This window comes from Corvus moneduloides, chromosome 7 (assembly GCF_009650955.1).
Source record: "Corvus moneduloides isolate bCorMon1 chromosome 7, bCorMon1.pri, whole genome shotgun sequence".
In the NCBI taxonomy this organism is placed as follows: domain Eukaryota; kingdom Metazoa; phylum Chordata; class Aves; order Passeriformes; family Corvidae; genus Corvus; species Corvus moneduloides.
Genome location: NC_045482.1, coordinates 13,715,869 through 13,738,680, shown reverse-complemented (window position 1 = coordinate 13,738,680; position 22,812 = coordinate 13,715,869). Strand labels below are relative to the sequence as shown.

The window sequence follows — 22,812 nt, the reverse complement described above, 5'->3', positions numbered from 1 at the left end:
AAAGAATATGTGAAGGTTCCTCAGATGTGGCGTTCACTTCCGCCCCCACCCCTCCCTTTCTTTTATGATCTGCATACATTTTTCTGTCCTTCAAACAACAGAATGAGAATCAAACAGAAGTACATTGTTTTGGAGTAAAGATAGTTCTGCAAGCAGCACTGCTGAGCAAGGGCCAGTTAGTGTTTGTTGTCTCATCTTTTTACACTTTCCATAAAAGCCCAAATGAATTCTCTTTCAGAATATGCAGAAGAGGCATATTCCAAGGGGAATTCTGTAAAACACTTCTATGAGAAATTGTGAGCATGATAAAATGAGGAGAGGCTGGGGAACAAAACCAGATTAAATGGATTTTAAGTCACTAAAAAAAAATCTCTTTATCAGCAGGTAGAATGCTATCCCCTTCAATTTGATTTTAAAAGATGTAGCCAAAACACAGATGTTTCATCTTCAAAATAAATAAATCAGTCAAGGCTGTGAAATACCACAGTTCTTACTGACAAATGTGTTTGTTGCTCAGAAGTTTCTGTCATGGTATTCTTTTCAGCCAAAGAACATAGTCTTAACTGTATATTTGGTGTAAAAGAATATAGGAACATTTTCCTCAGATCTTTTTAGCATTTGCCATAGTTGCCTAGGTATCACATATTGCTGTGTGCTTCTGCAAAGCTTTGGGGTTTTTTAGTTAATGGTATTGGTGAAAATTCTGTGGCACAAAGACCAGCTGTGACATCAGTGTGGCTGATGTAGGAATGTATCCTTATTTCCTTCGTGCAAAGTATGTGCCACTTTGGATGTTTTGGAATTTTTGAGAGTGAATTCAGTAATGTTGTATATTTGAGGGAAGATATTCTACAAAAGGTACCTGGAAAATGTTGGTGACTGAGGTGGTCTGCTGTATAGTAGTAAGAACACCTAGAATTGGGATGTTTTGCTCCTTGTGGAAAAAATGCAAAATTCTTAATTGTAAGTCCTCATGTTCCTTCCAAGGAGGTTCAGGGGATTAGAGACAGAATGGGCTAGAGAAGTTTTTACACAATATTTTTATTATTTACTAATTGTACTGTAAATTTCTAAATAGCAGAATTAACTTGGGGTAAAAGAAGTCAGTTCCACTTCAGTCTTCAGACCACTCTGTCTTTGGCTTGGTAAGCCTGGGAAAATGCTCCATCCTATCATCAGAAGAGACGGGAAATTGGATTGCTGTTCATAGGCAAGTCCATACATTGGTAACAGGATGGTACGAGATGGGTGCTGTCTTATGGTCAAATTGATAGTCTAGTTAGTACACAAAAGAGAATTTATGGTGTATGCTTTTTCTCTTTGAAGCACTTCAGAACACAGCAAGAAACTGTCAACAAAAGAAATACTGCTGGATTAGGGATTACCATGTTAATGATAACAAAGCAATCCTTGAGTTTACAAAACACTGAACCTGATGATTGCTTAATGCCCAGCTGTGATTTTCTGCCTTTTTACCTTTCATTGACTACTATGTGTGTAGTTGTCACTTTCAAAAGGCTGTTTTGAGAGGTGTGTTGATAACTTTATTGTGTTAATGTCATCAGTTACACAAACACTGATATTACCACGTAAAGTTATTTCATTAGAACCAGATGCATGCACTCATAAATACAATGATATTTTTTAAAATTATGTTGGCAGTATGCCAAAAATTATAAGACTTTTGGGAAGTTAATCTGCTGCCAATTACGTGCATTTATAATACTACACAAGTGTCTAAAACATCAAATTATTGATGTTAGTTCTGTTAAAATTACTTTTATAGTAATCAGACTTTGAGCATCTGATGTGTTGGTTCCATATTAAGGTGAGGAATAACACGCAGATTCTAGGTTTATAGTGATTTAAATTCTCTTGAAATCATCCAACATTTAAAATTTATTACTTATCATTCTCTATTCATATGAATATGATGTTGACTTCATAAATACTTCTTTATTATTTGTTTAATAAGTAAGGTTACTTCAGGTCTAGCTTTCTCTTCCATTGCTGCTAGTATTTTGTTCTGTAGCAACCAAACATGCACATTTGAGCTGGTTGGCAGCTCTCTTTAGTCTGTACAGCAAAAACCAAGTGAGAAAATACTCCTTGGTGTGATATATGCAGTTTATAACAGGTTTATTTTTCTTTTTAAGTAGTTAAAATAATCTAAGATTTTCATGAACATGTATTAAGTTAAAAGGTACACATTAAAATTGGAAAGCAAGTTCATAGCTTTCACCAGCTCTTTAAGGAAAAAAAAGTAATTTTCAAGCAGAAGACAGAAAAATCTCTTTGCCTGTTGGGAGAGCCTGCTGGAAGCTTCTTTTAGCATGAAGGCATGTCTTTGGGAAGGCAATATAAAGTAATGCTACCCACTAATGCTGTACATGCATATGCAGCATATATATTCATGTGATGCCCTTTGCCAAGAATCTATTTTGAGAGAATTGAATTTGTGCCTGAGGTACATTGTTGTGAAAAGAATAGGAACTAGATCAATATATTGCAGTTCACAGGTAATGAAAGGATGTCTGTGCAAGGAGTCTGACAATACAGCTCACTGGAGAGTAAAACTTTTATTTTCCAGCAACACCGAAATTTGAGAAGGGCCTGGCTACCTGGGTGCACCTGCCACAGATCTTGATTGGTACTGTTGGGATCAGCCCCTTGACCCTCTGTAGCCTTCCTCTTAACTAGGAGCACATTTACTAACGTGTTTGTCCTGCCGTGACTTTGGGCTTTATTGAACTGGGGAGCTGGGGATGGAGCTGGCAGATTTGGTGTCCTCCTGTGTGCTGGGCAGGTCCCCCTGCCCTGTTCCTGCAGAGGCCCAGGGTGAGTGCAGACAGGCTGGCTCAGCCTCAACTCTGTGCAGCTGCTGCCCAGCCTTGGCTCCCACCTTCCGGGCCTCTGGCCTGGCTGGATCACCTGCGGGTGGATTGGTGGGATTGCCCTGTGGGGTTCCCACTGCCAGGGTGGTTTCCTGCCTTCCTACCCAGCCAGTGATGGGCCACAGCTGGGGGGATGTCCCTTGCAGACTCAGCTTTATTCTGGGCTGTAGGTTTTTTTTAATTTGGACTTTAAGTAGCTCCAAGTCAAATAAGAAGTGCTAGCCAACAGAATTGTGGGGATTCATATTGATAATTTTCCCTTGCTTTTGGGGTCAGACCTGGGTGTACGCTGCAACTGGGGAACAGGAGACTCCTATTGAGGAAGACAAATTGTTTCAGGAGTGTTCATCCCCCAGTCTAATATATTTTTCCTACTGGAGATAGCACTTCTGGGTTCATTATAGCTTACTCTCACAAGTCGTCATTTCTGTCTCAAGGCTGTTGTGCTTTCCAATGTAAAGCAGATTGATGCTGGCACATTTTTTCTATTTTAATTTTACAAAGTTGTCACACTGAAACTGTGCCTCATATTGGAAGTGCTTTGAAGTGAAGAGATAAACAAAGAGCTAAAATAAAATTAAAAAGGAGTATGAACAACATTTCATCTTGGTTTGTCTTTTTTAAAAATAAGCTGAATGGATTTAGTAGCCTTGTGCCGCTGTAGTAAGTCTGCAAACATTAGCAGATCAATCTAAATTGAGTTAGTGTATATGCAGTAAGCAGAAACAGGTGAAAATTAGGTTATCTGTGCCCAACTCTTTCTTTTTGCTATGAACAGTGAGATATAAACTAGTTTTTAGACGTGATTAGGTTTTGTTTATTTTCGGAGAGGGGCAGAGGCAGAATGGGTGCTGTATCTACCATAGTTATTAAACCAAGAAACTATATAAAAGTCACTAGCTCAGTTTTGACATTTGCAGGTAAAGGTAGAAAGCCCTCCTATAAATAAATCAGAAGTGAATCCAGGAGGAAAACCAGCAGTAATCTTTGGTACATTTCAGTTTTATCTCTGAAACACAAAAGCCATGAATTTTCTGTCCTTTCACTAAAAAAACCCACCCAAAAAAGTAATTGTCTTTGTCAGTGTCAGAAATGCCAACCAATTTATAATTTGAAGTATGGTGTATATAACTTCATTCTTTTTCGTTTGTTGACTCCCAAAAATTTTCCAGTGAAGGCGTATCTTATGCTAGATCTTCACAGTTTCTTTTTATGACTTTCTAAAAGTAGTCAAGGAATTTAGAGGTCTGTTGACCACAAGTTGAAGTCATTGTCTGCTGCAATAAAATAAAAAATGCCAGTGCTCTTACTGTTACAATTCTTGGGTGCACAGTTACCATTAATCTTTGATTTAAAAGGGAATGACAAGTCTTTGTCCCTAGACCTGCTTTGAAATCATGTAACGTGTAACAGCTTTTACATCCCTATAGAAGCCTTTTATCCACATTAATGCACCTGTCCTTACTGGTGAGAAGCAGCAATTGCACAAGCATGATTTCTCCACAGTGGCAGGGTGAGGTCCTTTCCCAACACCACAGTCTCACCTATGCAATAGTGGCTTGTATTCCCCTTTCCCAGTAGAAAGGTGGTTGCCATTCAGCATCATCACCAGTGCAGGATACAGGTAAAGATCTGGGAGACACAGCTGTGGGCTTCCACTTTGAAACTACTGGCTCTTAGAACCCAGCATTTCTTTTTCAAGCTGTATCTTATCTGTGTCCTGAACTGTGTTGTAGGGCTCTAAAAATCAATCCAGGTGCAGAACTGGAAATCCAGTCTTGTCTTTTCCACTAGTTTGAAGTCATGAGGCTCATGAGCAGTAGTCTTCACCCACTCTTATCTAAAAACTTCTGCGGCTGTTCAGCCTGGATGCTAAAGAATCAAAGGATCCTCTTACAAGACCACAGCTAATGTTTTCTTTGACAGAGGTTCTCTGTCACTCATGTTTACCAGATAATAAAAGTTAGCTAGGTCACAAGATACTAAAAATTTCAAGAATCATTCCGCAGTGCTGTTTGCCAAACCCCTTTGAAATGTTGGTAGCCTTTCCTGTTGCCATGGGATTTGTCAGAAGAGCATTTTGCTGTGAGGTTTTCTGGCATTCAGCATCATTGGTGATCAAATGTGTCTATTTTGCCTTCAAGAGAATTGTGAGGAGGAACAGGATTTACTCTGAAGTGTTCTGTTTCTGTCAGACCAAACTTCAAGGTCTACTGCTGTTTCTGTGTCATCTCTCACTTCAAAGGTATCTGCCCTTTGACTTTTAAGTTGAGCTGTTGTTGTTGGGGCCCCTTTGGGTTGCCTGAGGCTATCAGATGTCCAAATAGCCATAACAACAGAAATAATATTTGCTTTCATATGCTAAACCGTTCCTGTTTGATTGTTACCAGTATGTAAGACAGTTCAGGCTTAAGGAAAAAAAACAAACAAAAGCAAACTGTTCAAACTTTATTTCAGTTTGCACTCAGCTCCCTCAAACCTTACATTTGTGTTTTCCAGACTTGATGGTTCCTGTAGATGTTGGATACAGCCATGGGGATACTTGCACAAAGGAAACAAACTAATTTTTAGTCCAGATCAAGTATAATTATACCAAAAGTGTTCTGGTTGGGTTCCTGTTTTAAGTTCCAATGAATGTTCACTGACTTGTCTCTACTGAAATTTATAACCATTTAAACAGAAAAGGGTTATTTGCTGGGAGAGGATACAGAAAGCAAACAGAAAGCCTTATCTCTATCCTCTTAGAACCTGGCCTCCTTCTGTGCTCACGACACTGTGCTGTAGGCAGTTCATGCTTGAGGAAACCGTTCAGACTAGTTTCTGAGCTGGAGTTCAGCTCCCCAGGCCCCTGTATTTGTGATCTCCAGGCTTGATCACTTCATTACCATTGTACAGGAGTGAATGTAAATTGCAGAAGCTCTGAGTAGCTTAAAATGCAGCAGTGCATCAGTTTAGCAACACAGGTCAGTATTACCCTGTTATTTCAGTGTTTTGTTTCATGTATCCAGTAGTTCCTATTAAAATATTAAACCTAATTCACAGTGCTTTTTTTTTTTTGGTTGAAATTTAAAGCCCTGCATGAGATTATGCACAGACACTTGAAAAAATGCCATTCCCTCCATGGTCTTCTTTTCTACTGGGGGCAACTTTTGTCTAAGATGTATTGCACTTGCCTGCAGGATGTATCAGCTCCTGGACTATTAAGCTCATTTTCAGAAGAAAGCAGTGAATGCTTCCTTTGGTTGCTTTTGAATTTGGTAAAGTTCATCTCTGAATGAGAGGCTTTTCTTTAGGAAGTCTACCTTGTTCTTTCCTTCACAAAGTAACTCATTGAAGCTATTTCTTTCTACCTTTTCTTTCTAGAAGAAAAGGTAATGTCTTTACTTGTGAGTACCCAGAATGCATTGCAGTGATGTGGAGCCGTTAAATATGCAGATGAGTAGTGCTCAATATAAGAAAAATGCAAGCAAACTCTTGTAGCTTACAGTGCTTTGGGTTATTACAATGCAATTACAAAATCTTCAGAAAAAAAGCTTTGCTTTTCTATGTGATAGCAGAAGAAACTCCACTGTACAAAATGCCTTTAAATTTGTTTTTCTAAATAGTAAATTTTGATGAACTTGACATAGGTAGTAGGAGTGAGACAAATAAAAAAATCTATAAACCACAACCCACACCCTTACCCCCAGCATGCTGCCAGTCTCTCAGCATTTCTGGTTGTGAAGTATTTTTAATTACCATCTGACCTGGATAATTAACATTGAATTTCTTCATAAGTAATAGTATTTTAAACATTTCACTGCTAAATAAAACTGTACTGTGCTTTGTATCCAAGCATATTGTACTGAAGTGTTAAAGCTTAAATAATTCACATATATAAAAACTTTGTTAACTTTTCAGGCCACTCAAATTTTCTGTCAACACAAGTTTCTTAAAATTAAGGGAACTGTAAGTTAAGGAGATACTCGTGTTTAGATCAATCTGGCTTCACATGTCTTAGCTGAGAAGCCTCATGAAGAACTGAGGTGACTGAACCTTGTCACTCGTGCATCTGTCACATTCCTCACTTTGTCTCGATTGACCTTGGCCCTCTCAGGTAGCCAGACTAGATTTATTCTGCTATTCAGTGCCATACTTTTGGTTTCCAAGTTCTGAGGAACTGGGAACAAGGGAACTTTTTTGTCTCAGAGTGTAGTTTTTTTGTGTTTCTGATACTATCTTGAGCATCTTGTGTGGAGAGGTTAGGAAATGCCCCACAAAGGCATGCAAGGACACAGGTTAGCTATTTCCCTCCACTTTGTGGCAAACACTTACATACTAAATATGTCTCTGTGACATTTTGTTTCTAGGAAATAATTGATACAATTGATGATGTTTATTTTAAAATAGGAATAAACAAAAGTTGGGAATTTTGCTGGAAGGCCTTTTTATTACCAACACTTCTCTTGGTACACCTTCCCTGTATTTTTCTCCAAAGCAAAGAAACAGGCACTGAATTGAAACAGTACGTTTATCCAGAAGCACATGCAAAAAATAGGACAGCTGGTAACTCCTGCTGCTTTCTGTCTTTTGGAGAGTTACTCATTTGTCCATGTCACCTGTTGTGCTCACGTAAGCAACAGCAATGTGTTCTCTGACCTTTGTTCTTGCAATTAGGGATGCTGCTATTAGTCAACAACTATAGTGCAATTAAGTCCACCTGTAACCTTAAAAAAGCTGTTTCTGGTGATAATAACTTTTTAGTGTGAAATTGAAGTTACCCATGGGATTTTGTTTGCTTGTTCTCTTCAAATAATTAAAAAAAAAAAAAAAGTGGTTGTGAGAGTCCCCATCATAATCTGATCAGTAGGTACAACTGTGCTCATTAAAATGTCCTGAGCTTAATTCATCTATAAGGTCTTATAATTGCTGTTCTATTTTATTCCCAGCAAATATGCTGTTATATCTCTGCTTAAGATATTTTGTTCACCCAGCTTCCTTTCAATTGTGTGATAAATCCTGTCTTCTTACACTGCAATTTTTAGTGCTGTCAAGTTATTTACTAACCAGTGCTGTTATTTCAAGATGTAGTTAGTAATTAACATGGAACCAGATCATTTTATGAAAGGTTATTTTATGATGACTTTTAAAAACCCTAGGAGATGTTGAAAATACCATTATGCTTCATAAGGATTTATTGGAAATAACAATATACTCTCAGGTGATCTGTCTCAAGTCTAAATTGCCTGCTAGGTTTAAGATAAGCCAGTGATAGTAATGTCTTGGCTCACAGGAGTCAATTCAGGTTTATTAATAATATTCACTCATAAATTCAGGATAACACTGTGCCTGTGCTTTCAGATCCTAAAACAAGGGTTTGTATACAGTTCAGCAGAATTAAAATGCTGCACAGTTGCCTTAATTTCCATTGAGAATTGGGATTGAGATCAAGGGGTTTATGTAGGACAGCATGTTTTCTCCCATTTGGATGCAGGCAACTCAATTCTTTGAAGAGATTCAGACAACATTTTAACTCTTATTTACTTTCTTGGTGCTCTGTAGGTTAAGATGTTCTCATGGTCCCTTACAAAAATCTTCAGAATAGATGGCTTGTTTTTTCTCTGACAAATTCTTTTTTAGAATTTGGTTTAAAGTGTGCCTACAGAGAAATTAGGAGTATGTCTAGTATAGGGCTTGCCTGTCAAAGAGAAGCCTGGCAAGACTAATTTGTGTTGTATTTTTCTTAGGCCATCATGTATTTTCCTTGCCACAGTGCTGAGGAGGTTTTGTTGCGAATGAAGATGGGCAGTTTGGTTTGTAGAATGCCCAGAGCCAAGGAGAGGATCTTTTAAAGAGAATTCCTTCCTGTATTGAGATATGTTGGAAGACCTCCATACTATCCTTGTGACCAGATAAGATTTATGGAAGAACTTCATCTGCAACTTTATCATTCACATACACACACACACAAATGTATTTTTATATATGTACATGTAAATGTTAAAAGTTTCTTTTGAGACTTTAACATCTCTAAACATACAGAACAAATGGTTAAATATAAAGATGTCTGCAGGACAATACTCATACTGTTAGTCACTGATTCAGTAAGTCGCTTAGACTGGAGGAAAACTGGTAAGTTTTAAATAAACTCATTGCGTGAATCTTTCGAAAAGTAAATAAATTTGCAGCCCACAAAGTAAAGGAGGAATACTTAACTCCCTGCAGGAATGAAAGTGCCTTTGATCTAAACAGGCAATATAATTCTTAGTACCTTGTATTCAAGGGCTGCTTACCAAGCTGAGGAAGCTCTACGCTAATCACAGACTGTGGTTCTCTGGGACATTGTGGAAGCATCTTGGGAAAATACTGGATGAGTGGATCAGTGTTCAGGTCCTTGGCATGCTCTAAATTGGGTCTCTCACATGGGACCCTGGTATTGGACTCCGTGAGGATTTCTGATTTCCTGGAGTATAGTAGAGAACATGTTTTCTACCTTAACTTTGTAGCAAAGTATTTCCCCTGTAACATTTTACATTCCTTTTTAGTGTTTTTCCTTTCAGGCAGAGTGCAGCAGAAGCTATATTTCAAGATCTCTTCTTTGCACCGTATTTTCAAGAAATTAATTATTGTCCATTTGAATTACTGGCTAGTCTGTATACCACTATTAGACAGAAGAAGGGTCTGTGGCTATTGCATTAGGACCTAAAGGGCACTAATCATATACTGAGAGATGTGTCTGGGAGTTTGGTGTTCATGTTCTTTAATGGCTGTTGTAAGCTTAGTGTTCAGCCATTGAGAAGGACAAACAATAAGGGATGTAAACCTCAGAGAAACCTCTGGAGAAAAAGTTCTCAGTTACCCTTGTATGCTTCTGTTTATGTCATAGAGTGGCATCAGTCAGTTTTTTCATGTTCTTACAGTCAACATGGCTTGGTTAATGGTTCTGAGACATCTGGGGGTTTGACTGTTTGTACTGTTGGCCACTGTATTGTGCAGACGTGCCTGTGCATTCTGGAGTATAGGAAATGCTGTAGCTGTTCTACAAAGATTTAGTCAAAGCTAAAAAAAGTCATCTAACTGTGCCATCTGTCCTGTGGCTCTCCCATCTATGCATTCTCCAGGCTCCAGCATTACTTGCACACAGAATCACATCCTGATTGTTGTCTCTCTAGCTTTGCAGTGAGGGTGCTCTAAATATTCATAATGTTATGTATATATCATTATTAGAAATCCTGGGCTTTAAGCACACTGTCATCCATTGTTCAGTAAACACAATTACATTGCTCTATCGTTCATCTCTAATGAATCCATGCTAATTGATTAATCAGTGCTGTTGCTCCACTATGATAATCCCATATGAGGAATGGTAGTAACATAACTAGCAATTACTAATATACATTGCACACTGAGGAAAACTTACCATAATACACTGTAATAATAATATGTAATAGACAGGGCAAATGCAGATCAGCAGGAGCAGAGCGGTGCCCCAGCCAGGCCTTGCATTCCATGGCACAGCTCTGTCTTTTGGGGGGAAAGGTGGTCAGGTGGACTGGATTGTAGTGGTCTTTGGATGTGTGACCCAGTGATTACTGGTACAGGGACTATGTCAGGCTGCCCCCTATGAATGGGGTGTTACAAAAAGGCATGTCTGAGAAGATGGGGACAGTCTTTCTCATAGTTTCCTCTGGTGTTCTCACTGAGGTGACTGCCTTCTTGGCTTAAATGTAGCTGCAACAGCGACTGCTGAAGTAAGAGAAAAAGCATTCTTATACCATTACAGCATCTTACTGGTGTTACTGTTCCAAAGCAGTGAGTAGAAGTTTCTGATCCAAGGCAAAGCTTAGCATTGGCTCTCGCAGGCTGTGAGCGGTGCTTGGTAGGCTGATGGCAATAGTTTGGTTATCCTTGCTGTTACAGAATCAATGGATCTACGGATTCCTTTTGACCAACCCAGCATGTTTAAGGCATCTCCTTATATGTGCCATTCGTAAAGAGAATTAAGAGCAAAATATCAACTGCAATCTTTAATGATGACCCTTTTAAACTTTGAAAATGGATATGATTTTTAAATTTTGGAAACCCGCATTGTTCACTCCCACTGTCATTGGTAGTGGTGAAGATATGTGTAATTTTCATTTTGATGAAAAAACCAGGTGAAGTCAATAAATTTATTCAAAGAATAGAGATGCAAGGCTAAAGTATCACTTGTACATTGAGCTCTTAGATACTACACATTTTTTAGAAAAAGCTTTCTTAATTGTGCATGAGGTTTGTGGGATTTTTTTTTTTTTAAGTGTTCAGAATTAGTAGCTTTATGTGGCAGGAATAAAATCCAAATTTTATTTGTGGGAGAAGTAGGGATGTAGGAAAGGAAGTAGAGATCATACATAATACTGTCTAGATAAGATTTAGACATCTTTTAAGTACTACTTTTATGAAGAAGTTATCCTGATGGAATGCATAGTGGGTTTAGAGATTTTTTTTCTTTACCTTAAAAAAGGAATACAAGTAGTTTCTCTCTAAACAAATAAGAAATTAGTCAAAATACAGCTTTGTAGTTTGCAAATCTTGTAAAATATTTTTTCAATTAAAGATCTTGGGAGGCTTCAAACAGTGAGTCAAGCCAGAAAAGGTCATGCTGGTATTCTCTTGGTCTGAGAAAATTTGGTAGATTTTCTTGTTAGAAACATTAATTTCTTTCCCGTTTTTGCAATATTAATTGTCCAGTGGCAGTTTCCAACCAGGAGGAGGGATTAGTGTGCATTTGTGGAGCTAATGATAGTGTGCTTTTAAATGATACTTGTTGCCATGGGAATAATTGCTTACAAATAATTTATATAGTAACTCAAATGTCCAAAGTTTGTGCACCTTTTTTAAACACGTTTTTGTCTCCAAATGGATGATACAGAATAAAATCACAAATTTTAGCTTGGAAACACCTGCTTCTTTGGTGCCTTGCACTGTTGATACCACTACTAAATATTCTTTATAAATAAAAGACCACCCATGTATTTCTGGAAAGTAAATTTAGCAATAGTCCTTAAAATATGAAAGTATCATAAAAACACTACAAGGTAAATAAAATAAAAATATTAATGTCCTAGCAGATAGCATGTCTCAGGTCAGCCAAAATATTTTTAGTGCTCTAAGCATGGCTTAGTTCAAATTAATGATCTTGCTGAGATGCAAATACTACTGACTCAGGCACAGAGTCGTCCTGATATTGCACTGTAGTGTCTTGTTGGCTTGCAGCACAGGCAGAGAGTTCGTAGGCAATTAAAACCAGCCTGATAAATGGGGAGAGAGCTAATAAACATATCCTCTTTTATAAAGGTGCCAGTGATCATATGGCTGGCCAGATAACTGCATCCTTTAAATAATTATTCCAATATTGACAGCTCCTAAAAGTTGTGAACATATACAATATTACTTATGTTTCCAGTAGTTTTTTGGTTGGTGTGTGGGTTGTTTGGTTTGGGGGTTTTTTCACCCTTACTGGAACATTTCCTTTTATTTTAAGAATTGGTTCTTGGCCAGTAGAGGTGCTAAATCCAAATATTTATCAATATACTATCTATGCTTTTAAAAGCAGCTTTCTGCTGTTTTGGAAAAGACATTGCTCACACCTCAGCCTAGAAATTGTTTAAAAATGTTGGGCCTGAGTCCAGAGTTTTATGTGCAGGAAAGCTGCTTCTGGAGACTTTTAATTGAGGTATTTTTTTACATTTTTCTTTTTCTCTCAGCCCTTCACAAATTGAGTACTTAGGCACTCCAGCTTTACCTCTTCCTTCCCTTCACCCATGCAAAACAACTGCCAAGGAAGATGTGAACTCTCCAGTACTGTTATAACTAGCAATTTTTTTTTTCTCAGTGATAGAGAAGTTTTTCATACGAAGATTCTTGGGGTTCTGTTGCCAAAATCATATATAACAATTTGATCCCCAGGCCTACAGTAATCCTTGGTGCTCTTAATAATAAAGAACTTACTGTTTGTGTAGGACTTTAAGAAACAGAGCATTGCTTTTTCCAAGCAGAGAATGCTCCATAGCTAGATTTTTGAATGATTAAGATGAAACAAACTGAGAGTAGGTATAGCAGGAACGGTCAGGGAGGACATTTTGAAGGTTGACATTGGCGTGTTTTACCTGCAGAAGTTGAACATGTCCAGAAGAGCTCAGTGGGAGTGCAGAGGAGAGAACCTGGCTGGTGTAGCTTGTGTCCCTGACGAGCTGAAGCTCCTGTCCTTTTGGTTCCTGCTGATTCTGGTGCTCCCTGGGAGCTGTGTTTGATATTAACAATATCTTGCCAATGTGGAAGACTGGGACTCCAAGGTCTGCTGGCTTGGGGCCAATGGTAATTAGGAGGGTAGACAAGGTTGCCTCCCACGCTTAACCCAGGAGGTGGGTACCCTTCCCCGGTGTCGTGCGCTCAGCACGTCCTGAATTTGCCCTCGTGTTATTTTGACTGAAGTTGTTGACCACTGAGCTAAAGCATAAGCAGTAACTTTGAAAATGTGTGTGTGGGTGTGTGACTTTCCTGAGTACTTCCCTTGAACTACACATGTGATGCAGTAGCTCCTAATCTGTGTCAGTGGTCACCCAGAGCACTTGGACCTGCTGGGGAAAGGGATTTCAGGCAGTTCAGTGTTTGCACTGACCAGAGTGTATGGAATGCACCAGTGCAGTCCAGCTGTAATGGTGACCCTCAGCAGAGAGTTGTTAACAAACAATTCGGGGGAATAATTTCTTACTCCAGACTGATTCTCAGGAGAGTGTCTATTTATGCCCTTGGTTTAAAGTAACCTTCTAAATGCCAAGATCACAACTCACTACAATATTCAAGAAATCCATTGGTAGTTGAGGGGAAAAATATTGCTGTTGTGGTTCCTGAAACTGTCATGTAATTGCTAAAAGCCATACTATATTATGGCTTTTCTTTATGCTCTGCTAATTAAACATGAATTCACTTGGATGTTATTAAAAATATCTGAAGACATACAGCTATTCTCATGTCGAAAAATATCTTTTACCAGTCCACTTGAATACATTTCAATTGACAAGATTGAAAGAAGCTGTGTGATTCTTATTTTCATATTAGTTGACTGCCTAAAAATCATCTTTAGCAAGTAATTAATTGCATTTGTAGATACTGCACAATTGCATCAATTATCCATTTCAAATTAATTTCATTCTGAATAGTTGAGAGGATGATGTAGTTTAATCAGTAAGTGAAATGGAAGTGTTGTAAGCTGTTTAGAAATACTTCCCACGTTCTATGGCACAGTGATTTAAATCAAGCAGACCACTGGAAAAATAAGAAATACACAGTAACAAACATTAATACTTTTCCTTCAGTTTAGCAGCATTTTATTAGCCTCCTTTGCATTGATTTCCACCCTTGATGTATTGATGTTAGCAATACAGTGTGAATTATATTTTATTATGCTTATTTAGAAAGAAAAAAGCAAAGCTATGTCAAATTAAAAAATTAATCTGGAATTTTTTGAGGCATTGTTATGCCCTAAACCATTCTTGCATATATTTTTGAAAGTGGTTTTGGGTGTTATGTAAAGCTGTGTGGACTGGAAGATTGGAAGTTAGCCTGTTATTATCTTGATAATGAAAGATTAGCTAAGCAAATGAAACGCAGATGTTGACACCAACTTCATAGCTAATCCATGAATGACTGTGACTGACACCCAAGAAACACAAGTGATGCCCAACACAACTGCTCACCAGACACCGACTGATGTTCAGCCTGATCACTGAGTAGTGATTGGCCTCTCCCAGCCAGCTTCCCCCAGTTTATGTACCGGCCATGGTGTTCTAGGCTGTGGAGTATCCCCTTGGCCAGCTGGGGTCCCTCATGGCTTCTGGTGCACCCCCTCTCTGGCAGAGCACAGGGAACTGAAGTGTCCTTGACTTAGGGTAAGCACTACTTAGCAACAACCAAAATATCAGTAGTTTATCAACTTTATTCTCATACTAAATCCAAGACACAGTACTGTGCCAGGTACTAGGAAGAAAACTAATTCTGTCCCAGTCCAAACCAGAATTCCTCCGTTACAAAAGTTTTTTCTTACACAGAGGTGTTACTGCTACGGTTACAGTACAGGTTTCTGCTAACCAGAAGCTTGTTATGCTTTTCACTTGCCAGATTGTTCCCTGGCCTTGAGATAACCTGACTCTGTGCATGGAAAGTAATAAAGATAAGATAAATGTTTTCTTTATAAAAGATTTTAGTGCCATATCTTCAGTTAAGGCCCATTGTGGATTTAAGGCCAAATGGAGGAATAGAGATACTGATTTTTAAGTCTGAAATATTTTGAAAGCTTGTGATGTGCTGCATTCTTCTTTTTGCAAACTGAGGCTGACAAGTATCATAATGAAGGGCAGCAGTTATTGTGGTTGAACATAGTTTCTTAGCCATTTCAGGAACACACAGCTTACATTTTGTCCCAGCAGACCAAGTGAGTCACAGAGAAGTCTTTTGGGCCTAAAAAGTCATGTACAGTTGGCCAGAACTTGAAAACAGCAGTGTATGTTACTGCTGGGCATTACAGCAAGATATGTATAGCTTTGGTTCAAACAGGGTTATCATCTTTTAACCTGTGCTTGGTTATGTTATTACTGAACAACAAGGGGCCTTTATGCATGTGTTCCATGAGTTATGTGGTCTTCTGTGTGCAATGTCAGGTATTGCATTTGTTGTTCTAACTAAAGGTAAACAACTTTATAACACAGACTAATTGGTTTGGGAATATTTATGAAAGTGTTGATTTTTAAAGCTATATATAGTGCTGTGGCTTTTTAGACTCATTCTGGCTGTCAGAAATGCTCACGTGATCGTGAAAGTGTTGCTAAAAATGTTCAATTTTTAAATATGGTAATTAAAATTGTCTGTTGTGAGAGCAGTAGATGAGACATTTCCTGCATTTGTAAACTAAGCATCCCTTTCGCCCTCAGGTTTCCTTGCATCTCACTGTTTATGTTGGTGGGATCTGAACTCTTACTGAACCTTCTTGCAAGAAGGTTTGCTGTTGGCCAAGCAGGGACAGGGAGCTCTGCAGCCTGTCACCCTGCTCCATGACCTTCTGCTCTTTGATTTGGATACTTTTCCTTTGTTTTAAAGAGCTGAGGCCCTCAGGGAATACAGTACTGAAAACTGGAACTTCGGATGTACATTTTCACTTTTAACTTTGTCATTAAAAGAAAGTCTCTGATAAAGATACTTTCCCTTGAGTATACCAAACTGAGTACTAATTTGAGTAGATATGTGTATTTCTTCTATTAATAGATCTTACTTACTTCCTTCAAGTTTATTGCTAGTGTTTGATGACCATTTTATACTCCCAAGTGTATCCTGCACTCAGTATTTTCTCCTGTTCTTTATTTAGAGTCCCTATTCTCTAAATTCATCTATTTTGAGATTTTCCTAATGTTGGTTATTGTATAATAAGTTTTTTGCAAAGAAGATAGAATGGTTTTTGTTACTCATCTTTCCTAAAAATGATGTATTGGCAATATTATGCTACCCAAAAACTTACTTGTCTTAACAATGAATCGTATTCTGAGCCTACCAGACAGACTTGAGGTGGTTTAGGGCCCTTCTGTAGCCACTGGTGGCCTGTGAATATTTCTAAAGTTTTCCTGCTGAGCTGGGAGGTATAGTCTGTTCTTGCATGAATAAGCAAAAAGCTGCAAATGAACCTCAACAAAGGATTTGGGTTTTGCTAAAATGGAATTCAAAACTACACTTTAGCCAGAATTTAGGTAGAAAACAGATGTAGTGCAGTTTTTTTGAAGATACCAAAATCCAGGTTTGTTGGATTGCAATGGTAGTGAGAAAAACAGAGGGACTGGTGGGCAGCCTGGCTGTTGGGGCAGCCGCTGCTGTGTTGGCTGCTCAGGGCTGTACCTTTTGTTTCTAATACAAACGGTTGGGTTGACCGTTTCCAGTCAATTCTGCCTCTCTCTGTCTCTTTTTCTAGCCAGAAATGGATACTTTCATGTCTCTCTCCAAAAGTGCCACTATTGCTTTTCCCCTATGATATTTTGTGGTCTTTATGAAATGAGCCTTCTCAAAAATTAAAGAAAAAACCACAGACACTGTCATACTCCCTAAGCTAAATAAGACCATGACTGACTGCATCATATTTATTGCTGGAGCTAACATATGCCCATGCTGACTGTGGAATTGAGAAGAGTGAATGTTCACAAAGTAGAAAATGGTACCTACTGGTACGTACTCTGTCACTCCTTCTTCTGCCTCATGTACAGGCTTACCTAACTTGAGAGCTGTCACATAATGAATACAAGACTCTTTTTAGCATTTGGGTTGCAGTTGTTTGCAGAGGGCTATTATTTAATAGAATCACTCCCTTCTTCTTCAGTCCTAATTTGAAGAACAGGCTTTTAGTAGCACTAAGAAGAATTGCTTAATTCAAATTATCCCTGTGTAAATAAATTTAAAAACTTCCACTGTTCTTAGAAGCATATGCTTCCTTGGCTTTTGTTTTTACCCCACCATTTTGCATTTTATTCCTATGTCCTAAGTGAAAACTGCAATTCTGTCACTGTAAATCTGTTACAGTGTTAGCTGAATTTGAGTCAAGGTTTGTTAGTCAGTGTCATTAATTCTGCTACTATTGAGAAACTGACAATCAGCCTTTAAAAATCGAACAAGAGATTGAGCATTTTTGTATGTGTTGGATCATTGTCTTTTGACAGTGTCTTTACTTGTGCATTTTTGGCTTGCTATTATTCTGCTTGTTTGTCAGGAGATGATCTGTTTAAATTTACTGTGCTTCTAATGTAATGCTGAAGTATGAAAGGAATTTGTCCATTTTTAGTGATTGTTACGTGACTGGAGCTCTAATGTCATTCTCAGAGAGCTCAGTTATAATGTCAGTGTTATGATTCATGTTTCCCTGATCAGTTAAGCCTTTAAATATGTCTGGCTTTGTGTTTATTGACTTGAGCATGTGATAATCTGTGATATGTGGGAGCAGTAGATGCCTGCAAATCAAAACAGGCAGTGGTGTGCAGGATAGGGGCTCTGACATTGAACTTTTTCTGAAATCCTTCAGCACATTTCTGTCCAGTCAGGAGAGGATAACTTTTCTTTAGAATCTTTTACCCTTAAATTTAAACAAGCAAAAACCCCACACCACAATAAGCAAACAAACACGCTGACCTAAGAAAACCCCATAAACAGAAGAAACCAAAAAAGCAAGCTGTAAGTGTGTTATGGACTCCAAATTTCATCCTCTAATGCCCCACAGACTTGTGGAAAGATTAAAATGTGGACATGTGTGACTGTCAGGTGCCTCCCAAGGCTACCCCATTATTTTCTGGCACAGGAATGATCGTACCTTGAAACACATGAGACATGTTTATAAATCTGTTTCTGGAGACCTCTTGCAAAAGTCTGATACCCCTAGTATCTATAATAATCCTCTTACCCAGCTTCAAGATACTATCTGCTGGTCTGGCCTTTAGCAGAAAAGAAGGCTGTTTGTTGCCATCTTTCTGTAAGGACCTCTTGCTTATCTTGGGATGTAACTGTGCTTTTAGCAAACTGAAGTATGAGATTATACTTCTTGATCAAAAAATGGTTCTTTGTGGTCAAAAAATCTGTGAATCAGTCAACAGAAAAAAGATATGAGATTGTGTTCTGAACATCAGTGTTTATCATTGCTGTGAAATCTGTTTCCCAATAAGTGGGAGATAGAGGACAAGCATGGATATAATCTCACCTCAGCAAAAACAGTGGTAACCAAAAGCCCAGAAACAGAGAAATAACACAGTTTATGTAGCTTGTGTAGACTGCAAGGGAGGCTTCAGATAGCAAAACAGTTCTGAGGCATGAGTAGCATGTTCTCTGTCATGTACTGTGTTGCAGCCAGTGTCAGGAAGAAAAGGGTCTAGTTAATTCACAACGCTGAATCTGCTCATGGTGTGACTGCATCTAACTTTCCAGAGAAGAGCCTTTGTAGCACCAACGTTTTCAGTGGCAGGCTAACAGAGATTATCTTTGTTGGGAGCTTTATTGTTGAGAGGTTTGTCTGCGTCCATCATCTGTTGCTACCAAGACTTTTTTTAAGCTTTTGTCGAGGTGAAGTTTCAATGTATGAAGGCTGTGTGTCTGATTTCTGTTGGTAAAGCACTGCTTGAGGTCGAATTCTTAGTTAACGAGGTTAGTATGGAATATACTTCATACAACAAGAATTGCTCCTTGACATGTGGTTCCACTGTGAAAAGTGATTGGAAGAGATGGCACATACTCAATACACGGCTTTTAAAAAGGGTTCTTTATTAGTGACAGAAGTTCACTTTGAGTGAACTATATTGGTCTTGCAGTTGAAGCCAAGTGTGTTGGCTTCTGCTCTAATTAACACACAAAGAGCATCACTACCAATATTATAGGTTCAAAAGCACCATGTGAACCAGAAGGGATCCAGCTTGATTTATATCTCAAGGGTTTGCTTGCAAGGCTGCTCATGATTTTGAAGCGCAAGGCAACCCACACTTGCCCCCAACTCTCTTGATACTTATAAACTAAAAATAAATTCTACAAATATTTGAGGGACTGGAAGCACAAAACCTTTAAATCCATCTTTTGAGTAGAACCATCTTTTGAGAGAAGCTGGAACTTCTAATAATCAGTATAGAACTTTCGTTTAAAATTAAATTACTTATCTAGTTGTCTTTGTTCTTTGAAATCAATTTATAGCATTGGTACCTTTAGCTTTGAGACAACTTAATATGGCAAGTGTATATACTGGAAAACTGTACCACTGCAACAACAACAAAAAATAATTATTAACTTTAGTCTTTATCCAGTTAAGATCAGGCTCTGAATTGAATTCTCTTAGTGTGTTGACAGCTGAAGATTTATGTCTTCCAGCTCTAGTCCTGTTGCAGAGTTGACAGAAGTGACCTCTCCAAAAAAGGTCTTTGTTACAGATTTTGCTCTGTTTACGTTATTGCCATAAGGGTTGGGATGAAGTACAGTATGTTAAAGCTAATACATCACCTGCTGACAGTGGTCTTATCTCATTGGTAACTATTTCCCTCTCCCAGTATGAAAAAAAAATGCAAACACTGAGTGTAAGGAGCACAAAAAGTAAGTTAAATAATAGTTTTCAAGAGCTTTAGCATTGGTGTCTGGACCCTGTGTCCACTGTAGTTTTGTGTCTGATTGTCCAAATGGCTACATAATTTCTTTTTCTGGGAAGTTACTCTGAAAATATGTCTTTTTCAAACAGACACTACTAGGGGATAGAGCACAAAAAATTTGTTGGGTTTATTCAAGGTCTGTGTGATCTCTCGGGAGAAAGGAGAAGGCTCAGAGTGGGAGAGAATGGCATTCAAGTTAGATAGGCAGAGAAGAAAGTGAAGTAGTACAACAAGCTTCTCCAGTGGAAGGGACTGGCATGAGGAGCAGGACTTTAGATACCCTCCTGTTTCTGCAAATGCTGTGTCATAGGTGCTGCATCCAGAATGGGTCTTTCAATCCTCACTGTCAGTGAGATGATGTTATTTTATGACTGACTTTCTCTTCCAAATACAGACTTAAAAATACAAACACAGCATTGTTCTATATGCATAAGTATGCACATAGTTTCAATATGTGCTTTGAAATCTCTCAACAGGGTGCTTCCCAGGCATCCTTTCAGGATGGGGAGATGAATCTCACGGGACCCACAGAACTGCTGTTGGCTCAGAAGGCCCGGCTCCATGGCAGGTAGGAACATCTTCTGTTTGGTGCTGGCTCAAGTGTGATTTATCAATTTATGCAATACAAGAGTGACTTCTCATTCCAGCTGCACTTCTGGTTCTGCACTGTGCTTCTCATCACCATGATCTCTTCCTCCTCCCCCTTTCCCACCCTAAAACTGCATTCGATTCACATACCAGAGTACATATTTGAGCATGACAATCTTTTACCCTCGTTGATGAATATGAATGATTTTTTTGTGCTATTTGTAGTATTAGGGTAAGGGAGAAATGTGGGTTTTGATTTCTATTCAATTGTGCAAGCGTTTCAAGTCTTAAGATAGAGGATGTTCCTAAGTCATGTATTATATCTCAATAAATAACTATTTAACTGAACCATATAATCCTAAAATGATCTTTCTCAGTTTAAGTGTCACCTCCGGTATTGAGTGGTAAGGTTATTACTTTGCTAGATCTAGTAGTAGATTTTATATCTGTGTTTATACACAGTGAAAAGTATTTGCAATATTTCCCTGTGCATTGCTTCACTAGAGTAGTTAGGTGGAATGAATCCTTTTCTTCTCTTCATTTATAAAAATCTAGAGATGGTCAGTGCTGTTGTATCTAAATGTGGTCATGGTCCCATTGACAGTTTGGGAAATAACTTTTATTTTAACCAGTCTAAATTTTGAACAAAACTTAGGTAAATATATAATCTGCATTGAAAACCCAGTGGAGTAAAACTTGAGAGCTGTATAGCCGAAACAAAAGGAGGAGAAATTAGGTGATCTCAAGAGTTTTAGTAATGAGCAACATTGTCTATTGCTCCTGAAATCAAAGGTAAAATTCTAAATGGCTGATATGAAATTGAAAAATAATGATTTTGTAGATAGCATTTGTTACACCAAATTGTCAAGCCAGGCTGCCATAGTGTCAGAGAGTAAGTTGGTCAGATCCTCAGTGGTGGTGTTGGAGTGTTTTCATGCTGCCGTTTTTCTGTCTCATCATAAGCTTAAATTTCAGTTTTGACTGGTGATTCGGGTCGTGCTGAAGTCACCTTCTTGAGTAGGTAAAGGAATTCAGTACTTTGTGTTGCAGCGGGGATTACTGCAACAAGCATATTTCAAACCAGGAGTCCCATGGAAACGAAGTATATATGGACAGATTCGTGGTAGATGTCTCGGAGATGTTTATTTCTCCAGCCGCATGGCCAGGGCTCCGCTCAGGAATCCCGCAGTCACGGGACCCCAGGGTCCTTGGCGTTATCAGGGAACCCAAACCAACCAATGGAGAATGAATCTGAGCAGGGGCACGGAAACCCCGTGTCTCCCCCCCAGGGCCCATCTCCCAGGGCTCCATGGCAGGGAAGGGACCCCAACATCTCACCCGTTTTATTTTAATAAAAGGAGAATGAAAACAACTGGATAAACGTAACAAGAACAGTTTCAAGACAACAAGCCACCCTCCTGAGTCTTTAAATGTCCAAACAGATTCTCTGGAACATCTTAGGGCTGACAGAAGGGAGACAGAATTCTCTGAGCATGCTTTGTGGGGAAACTGAGGCAGGAGAGGGTTTAACTTCTTCCCTCCCCCTTTTCATGCCCCCCTCGGCATTGGAGAGGAGTTGTAGGGAAATGGAATTGTATAGGGAAGCCGTGGGGTGAAAAATGGATTAGGAATAAACTGGGGATAGGGTAAATTTAGGAAGGGGTTCATATTGGGTATAGGGTAAAAGGGGGAAGTAGGCTGTGGGTAGGGAAATTGCAGGGATGGATATTGTTTATAATTTTGTGCATAATGGCTGCCTTTGACTGGAATACCTCCAGGCCCAGTAACATTTGCTGCTTGTAAACCCTTCTTTCCTTGCACTATATCAAATTGTACAACTTCCCCATCTCCTACACTTTGCAGGTAATTTTTAGGGTTATTCCTTTTAATGGCAGTTCTATGGATGAATAGATCTTCCCCTGTATCATCTCGTGTTATAAATCCATAGTTGTTTTTTACATTGTACTATTTCACAGTCCCTGTGACTTTCGTTGCTACAACTCCTCCTAGCACGTGCTTGCGTGTTTGTCGTGGCTGCTGGTCCCGCGTGGCCGCTGCCTCGCCGACTCCGACGTCTCGGCCGGGTCCCCGCGTTGCGGCTGCTCCGCGCCCTCCGAGCAGCGCTGCTCCGGCGCGTGTCTGGGCTCTGCACGGCCCCGCGTCACCAT

At 38.9% G+C, this 22,812-nt stretch overlaps 1 protein-coding gene across 2 annotated transcripts in view; it reads left to right on the top strand.

Moving 5' to 3' along the window:
- Nucleotides 1–22,812, top strand: part of PARD3B (par-3 family cell polarity regulator beta) — a 402,476-nt gene that overhangs the window by 146,581 nt on the left and 233,083 nt on the right. For both annotated transcript variants that reach the window (XM_032114586.1, XM_032114585.1), the window contains exon 5: nt 20,533–20,624. In XM_032114586.1, the coding sequence (XP_031970477.1) occupies nt 20,533–20,624 (92 nt within the window). The remainder of the gene's footprint in view (nt 1–20,532; nt 20,625–22,812) is intronic.